The following is a 7,294-nucleotide window of genomic DNA, read 5'->3' as shown; positions in this document are numbered from 1 at the left end:
AGGCTGCATAGGGCACTGGGGCCCTTGATCTGGCCTATGAAACCATTCTTCCTTCCTAGGCCTCTGGGCCTGTAATGGGATGGGCTGCCTCAAATGTCTCTGAAATGTCTGTCCTCAAGGACTTTTCCCACTGCCTTGGACATTAGCACTTAGCTCCCTTTCAGTTACGCAAATATCTCTAGCAAGAGGTTACTTCACAGCTCACATGAATTCCTCTCCTGAAAAAGCTTTTTCTCTACTACATGGGAAGATTGCAAATTTTCCAAACATTCATGCTTTGTTTCCCGCTTAAATATAAATTCTAAACTTGAGTCATTTATTTGCTCCCACATTTGAATGTAGGCTGTTAGAAGCAGCCAGGCAACATCTTGAATGCTTTGCTGTGTAGAAATTTTTTCTGCCAGATATGTAAATCATCACTCTCATGTTCAAACTTCCACAGAACCTAGGGCAGTGGCACAGTGCAGCCAAGCTCTTTGCTAAGGCATAACGTGGGTGAACTTTGCTCCCGTCACTAAGTTCCATACTTCCATCTAAGAGCTTGTCAGCCTGGTCTTCACTGTCAATATCACTATCAGCATTTTGGACACAACCATCTAACCGGTCTCTACGAAACTACAAGCTTTCCCTCATCTTGTCTTCTTTTGAGCCCTGCAAGCCATTCCAACCTCTGCCTATTACCCAGTTCCAAAGCTGCTTCCACATTTTCAGGTATCTTTCTAGCAACATCTTTCTCCTTGGGACTAATTTTCTGTGTTAAGGTGTTCTTGCATGCTATAAAGAAATACCTGAGACTGGGTAATTTATAAAGAATAGGGGCTTAATTGGCTTATGGTTTTGATGGCTATACAGGCAACATGGCACTGGCATCTGCTTGGCTTCTGGGAAGGTCTCAGGGAGCTTTTACTCGTGGCAGAAGGTGAAGGGGAGCAGGCCACTCATATGGCAGAGCAGGAACAAGAGAGAGAGGGTAGGGGAGGTGCCACATACTTTCAAATGACCAGATCTCACTAGAACTCACTATTGTGAAGACAGCACCAAGCTGTCAGGGATCCGCCCCCATGACCCAAACACCTCCTACCAAGCCTCACATCCAGCACCGGGGATTACAATTCAGCGTGAGATTTGGGTAGGGACAAATATCCAAATCCAAACTATATCAGCAAGTGTCCTAAATAATTTATTTCTGAACACACTATTCCTTCTCAATCTTTCAGCTGTAGCTGAGCTAGACTTCTTTCTCCTGCCTAAAAACCTTTGCATAGGCTGTTCATTTGCCTGTGACTTTGTTCCCCTAGCCAACTACTATTGTTCTTCAAACTAAGCATCATTTTCTTTGGGAAATATTCCTTGAACCCCAAGGTTGGTTAGCTCTCATGCTAGATATTCCGTGGCACCCTTTCCTTTTTTTTTTTTTTTTTTTTTCCAAAGACAGAGTTTTGCTCTCGTCGTCCAGGTTGAAGTGGAGTGGCACGATGTTGGCTCACCGCAACTTTTGCCTCCCAGGTCCAAGTGATTCTCCTGCCTCAGCCTCCCAAGTAGCTGGGATTACAGGCGTTCACCACCTTGCTTGGCTAATTTTTGTATTTTTAGTAGAGATGGGGTTTCACCATGTTGGCCAGGCTGATCTCAAACTCCTGACCTCAGGTGGTCCGTCCACCTCAGCCTCCCAAAGTGCTGGGATTACAGGCATGAGACACTGAACCCAGTCTGCACCCACTCTCCTCTACTATTTAACACTCTTCACATTTGTAATTTCTTGGCCATTGTAAACTCTGTAAAGAGAAAGGCAATGTTGGGGTTGTTTGCTACGGTGTCCCAAACACCTAGTCTTGACTGGCACATAGTAAGCACTCAGATATTAGTTGAAGATATGAGTGAACACACACACAAGACCAAGAAATTTATTAAAACATTTTTTTTCTTCAGACCTGGTGAACGGAGTACAACAAATTTTAACAAAAAACATAAACAGACAAAGAATGCAGTTTGCTTATGATGTTTAATTTTTATGTTCACTTGTAATTTTACTATGATATTAATATTACAGAAATCAAAGATTGATTCTATATCTAATTTTTATCAATTGCCATTTTGCTGTCATTATATCAAACCATAGCTTTTTTAAAAAAAGATCTTCACACTTAACTAACACTGTAAAATATTAATGATGACACTGAATTCCCAGTTCATCAATAGGCTACAAAAGAGAATATGTTCACTTTTCAAAAAAGCAACGAAATGGCCGGGTGCAGTGGCTTATGCCTGTAAGCCCAGCACTTTGGGAGGCCAAGGTGGGTGGATCACCTGAGGTCAGGAGTTCTAGACTAGTCTGGGGAACATGGCAAAACCCTGTCTCTAGTAAAAATACAAAAATTAGCTGGGCGTGGTGGCACGTGCCTGTAGTCCCAGCTACTTGGGAGGCTGAGGCAGGAGAATTGCTTGAACCTGGGAGACGGAGGTTGCAGTGAGCTGAGATCATGCCACTGCACTCTAGCCTGGGCTACAGAGTGAGACTCCTCCTCCTCCTCCTCCTCAAAAAAAAAAAAAAAAAAAAAAAAAGCAACAACTGTGGCCATGTGCAGTGGCTAATGCCTATAATCCCAGCACTTTGGGAGGCTGAGGTAAGAGGTTCGCTTGAAGCCAGATTTCCATACCACCCTGGGCAGCAAAATCAGACCCTGCCTCATAAAAACAAAATAATAAAAAGTAACAAATCAAACCTCAAGCCAGAACATCATATTGTGTGTGAGTTGAAAGTGTTTTTTTTTTCCCTTCCAGAATCTATATTAGCAAAGTTGCAGAAGGACAAAAAAACCCTTAGATGACAAAAGTAGTTTAAGCACTTTGCTTTCTTTTTGTGGAACCTCTAGTCACTATTGGCATTTGAGAGAAATTAATGGTTGTTCTGGCTTTTAAAGCTTTTTTAAAGTACTTAAAAATTGACTGAAGGCTAGAGGAAGGGGCTAAGCTGTACTTTTCTGTACCAGCAGAAACCATAGGAAATTCCTTTTTGAAAACAGTAGCTGCAGGTTTATCCAAAGGCTTAGGACTTGTCACCCATTCACGGCAGTGGTGCTTTATCCATGCTAATAATTGTACATCACTTCCCAGCTGGTGTCCTACATGATGTTCAGAGTCAATAAGTGCAACAGCATATACTTTGCTCATCACTTCCCACCTTCTACGAACAAGCAAGTCCATAAAAACCAAGCCTCCATAACCATGTACAATGAAGGCAATATCCTTGCCTTCAGTCTTTGAAATGAAGTAATCCCATATGTAAGCCATGTGTTCTTCGGGGGTGTTGCTGCATCTTTTTGGAATGCATTTGGGAGGATGCTGGAGAGAGAAAAAGCTCCCACCTGGAACCATTTTTAGAGAAGACGACTCAATATTTTGTGTTAAAAGGCCTTGCCACTCTTTTTCCATCTTTAGTTCCACAAAATTATCATTGGGGTTTAGCACCATTACATCATAATGTGCCTGCAATGCCATTTGAATACACGGTATCTGACTTCCGTGTTGGAGACCATGATGTACTATTGCCTGCTGACTCCACTGACCAGCTCGAAAGACCCCATGGTCTTGAAGAAGGACAAGAAGAGCAGAATGGTGATTTGTTAATGCTTTCTCGCTCATAAAAAAGAAGCTTCTTGGTTCTTCTTCATCAGCCTCAGGTGGGATATATACTTTTTGTAATTTGCACACCTTCTCCAAAAGCTCATAAATATATTGTTCAAGCAAATGGCCAAGGGCCTGGTAGCGCTTGCTATTTTTCTCAAGCACATTTTCATAATAGTTAAAGACAAAAGGCCTTTGTGTTTCAGTGTGTCTGAATTCAGCTTTTTCATTGAAGTCATATTTAAGTTCTCCTAGTAAGTCAGATTGTTCAATAAATTTTTGGAAGCTCAGCTCCTGTGTCATTGGTAACCACTGAAAGTTAAAAGAATAATAGTACATCAGTGCTAGTAAAAGTCAAATGAAAATTTCAGCTTGTCAAATTCTTCCTGCGGCACATGATGCTAAACTAAGCGGGTCAGAAAGACATTAACCTTCTAACCAGTGGTAAAGATGTTAATTCGAAATAATTGTGAATGATTCAAAACAGTGAGAGACTGAATATATGAAGGGACAATGGAGAGACCATATGTAAATATGGATTTTTTTGACACACAACCTGCCCAGGAAGCCAACCCCTCATTTACAATAAACAACTCAGGAAGTCAGTCTGGTATAAATCAGACTGGCAGGAAATCAGATCTCTATCACTAGTGACAATTCAGGAAACTAACCGGTAACTTCTACAACACTTGGCGCTAAATGGCAAGAACTTCATTAATATCTGACAGCTTTCCTAATTTTGTCCCTATTTCCAACCTGAGACCAACCAGAGAGAGCCAAATACGTACCCCTAACCAATCACGCAAGATGTCCCCATTTCTAGTTAGCTCACCTACAGCTTCTCCACGACAACTTGCAATCAGGGCAAATGTGAAGTCTTTTCTTTTTTTCCCCACTATAAAGCTCTCCTACTCTTCTGCTGCCTTGAGTCTCTGCCAAAACGCAAGTGATAGTGGTGGACTCCCTTGCTACAGCAGGCTCAGAATAAATAGGCTTTTCTCATTTGGTTGGTCTTCATTTATTTCTACAGAAGATATTTAATAACTTTTGCTGTTAAATGAATGGCAGAAGATAGAAGCGGGAGTGAAATGTGAATCAGGCAATGGAGATTATGATCAATTCAGCGAATACTAGAAGATACAGTTATTCTGATGTCTGAGAAGGAAGAAAAATAGGCTAGATGAGAAGTTAACTTAGATAGTTCCTTAGGCAGAGCTTAAAGCCGGAAAAAAAGGCTTTGAAAGGTTAAGTGGCTGTCCCCAAAGCCAAACAACTGTCAGAGGAGTGATTGCGGATAAGGCTGACTTTCAAATGAACTTTCTTAACAAATATGTTAACACTCTCCCTTCTTAATTTCTTAACACTGACACTGGCAAACTACAACCCACTTCCAATAAGTAGCACTCCAAATGATTTTCAGTGTAACTCGAGTTGCTATTAGGCCTAAGGCAAAATTCAAATGGTGCCTGCTTGGATGTCTTAAATCTCTTTTAATTTTTTTTTCTTTCTTTTTTTTTTTTTGAGATGGAGCCTCACTCTGTCGCCCAGGCTGGAGTGCAGTGGCGCGATCTCAGCTCACTGCAACCTCCACCTCCCAGATTCAAGCAATTCTCCTGTCTCAGCCTCCTGAGTAGCTAGGATTACAGGTGCCCGCCATCATGCCCAGCTAATTTTTTTTGTATTTTAGTAGAGACGGGGTTTCACCGTGTTGCCCAGGCTGGTCTTGAATGCCTGAGCTCAGGCAATCCACCTGCCTCGGCCTCCCAAAATGTTAGGATTACAGGTATGAGCCATCACACCTGGCCAAATCTTTTTAAATTTTTAAATTAATTTTTTCCCCACTTCAATAAGCTGGTCTAAGATTTCTTACTCCCTTCTCACTTTCTAAATCTTATTCTCTGACCCCTCTAACCCAAAAGGTACTTTACAAAGGTTTTTGGTTGTCCAAAGCACTATCCAGACTGCTCGCTATTCCTTCCTTTTCTATTAAAAATGCATCTAGTCTTTGCTGATCTCAGGTGTTATTTTTGAAAGACAGGGCCTGACTCTGTCACCCAGGATGGAGTGTGGTGGTGTGATCACAGTTCACTGCAGCCTCGACCTTCTGATCTCACAGTTCACCTCAGCCTCCCAAGTAGCTAGGGCTATAGGCACATGCCACCATGCCTGGCTAATTAAAACAAATTTTTTTTAGAGACGGGATCTCACTATGTTGCCTAGGCTGGTTTGAAACTTCTGGCCTCAAGTGATCCTCTTGCCTTGGCCTTCCAAAGTGGTGGGATTACAGGTGTGAGTCACCATGCTCAGCCTCTCTCTCAGATGTTATTATGTAATTAATTTACTTTTTCTAAAGTGTAAATAATTGACAGACTTAACCATCCTTTAAAAAAAAAAAAAAAGCCTTGAAAATGGATGCAATGCATGGCAAAAATCCATGCTTCAAAAATCCAAGAATGTTTTACATTGAGGCCATGGTGAAACAATCTAATGGGAGGTCATAACCTTATTCAAAATTTTCAGTGGTGATGTTTGTTGACTTCTTGTTTCCAGACTGGCATGTAAAAATCTTGGAAGTTGCTACTCAGTCCTAACAAGTAAAAACCTAGACAAACTGAAAATGAAAAGCTCTTCTTCATAGGATCCATAAAAGAAGTAAGGTTATTGGACATACTACTGCCTCCAAAATCGGAGGGACTGAAAGCACGTCAATATAGAGAATCACAACTTACCAGAGCAGAGAGTAGCTGCTGAAGCCGCCAATGGAACAACTACCAGGATAGGTCAATGTGAAGGATCAGTGTGGACAAGTCAGAGGGACCTAGCCATCCCCTCTTCCTCGCTCCCCAATTTTGTTTAAGCTCCTGGAGCTCTCACAGGTCCTCAGGGTGACTATCCATGCCTCTGGTAGTGGGTGGGGAAAAGGAGCCATTTTGAAATACGCCAGAGCATTTTGTTCTTCTTAACAAGGTCTGCCCTCAGGAGAAGCTATTTAATCAGAGGCTAACCTGCCGGGGTTTTATCAGAGCCTAACTGACTTGGGGGAAGGGAAATATCCAACTCTAGCCCACTCTAGCTACCCTGCCCAACCCAAGGGGGTTGTAGTGAACTGAGACCTATGAAGTTCACAGTCTAGATGCACAGGCTTACTAAAATTCTCAATGGTCTCCCTTCTCACTCAGAATAAAAACTAAGTTCTTACCATGGCCTACAAGGTCTCACATGGCCATTAGCTCTCCAATGTCATTTCCTACCACTTTCTCACTGGTTTACTCATCCAGTTACATGATCTGGGGCTTAGCTCCTTCTCAGGTGTCATTTCCTACCACTCTCTCACTGGCTTACTCATCCAGTTACATGATCTGGGGCTTAGCTCTTTCTCAGGTGTCATTTCCTACCACTCTCTTGTTTACTTCACCATCGTCGCACCTGGTCTACTTTGCCATCAATTTGTGAAGCAAGCTCCTGTTTTAAGAGTATTCACTCTTGCTAGGCCCACAGCCTGGAATATTCCTCCCCTTTATAGATATCTATAGGACTTTTATTTTAAAGTTTCTGCCCACTTTTTATCTCATCAGAGTGATTTTCTTTGAGCAGTCTATCATAAAGAGTAACTCTCTCCCTTCCTTTTTTTTTGGGGGCACTTATTACCAACTGACATATGTTTGCTTAT

The 7,294-nt window shown here is 41.9% G+C and overlaps 1 protein-coding gene across 1 annotated transcript; it reads right to left on the bottom strand.

Moving 5' to 3' along the window:
• Window positions 1–1,906: 1,906 nt before the first annotated feature.
• On the bottom strand, window positions 1,907–6,642 carry LOC112619730 (putative protein FAM172B). Its single transcript, XM_025377860.1, has 2 exons — window positions 6,354–6,642; window positions 1,907–3,936 (listed from the first exon to the last, which is right to left on the bottom strand). The coding sequence occupies exon 2, from the start codon at window positions 3,925–3,927 to the stop codon at window positions 2,839–2,841; it is 1,089 nt and encodes a 362-aa protein (XP_025233645.1). The 5' UTR covers window positions 3,928–3,936; window positions 6,354–6,642; the 3' UTR covers window positions 1,907–2,838.
• Window positions 6,643–7,294: the final 652 nt, after the last annotated feature.

This window comes from Theropithecus gelada, chromosome 2, assembly GCF_003255815.1.
Source record: "Theropithecus gelada isolate Dixy chromosome 2, Tgel_1.0, whole genome shotgun sequence".
Taxonomy (NCBI): Eukaryota; Metazoa; Chordata; class Mammalia; order Primates; family Cercopithecidae; genus Theropithecus; species Theropithecus gelada.
Note: the sequence above shows the minus strand (reverse complement) of the source record. Positions and strands in the feature narration are given on the sequence as shown.

Excerpts from the sequence above, each read along its gene's own strand:
- LOC112619730 (XM_025377860.1), bottom strand. The coding sequence starts at position 3,927 with ATGACACAGGAGCTGAGCTTCCAAAAATTTATTGAACAATCTGACTTA.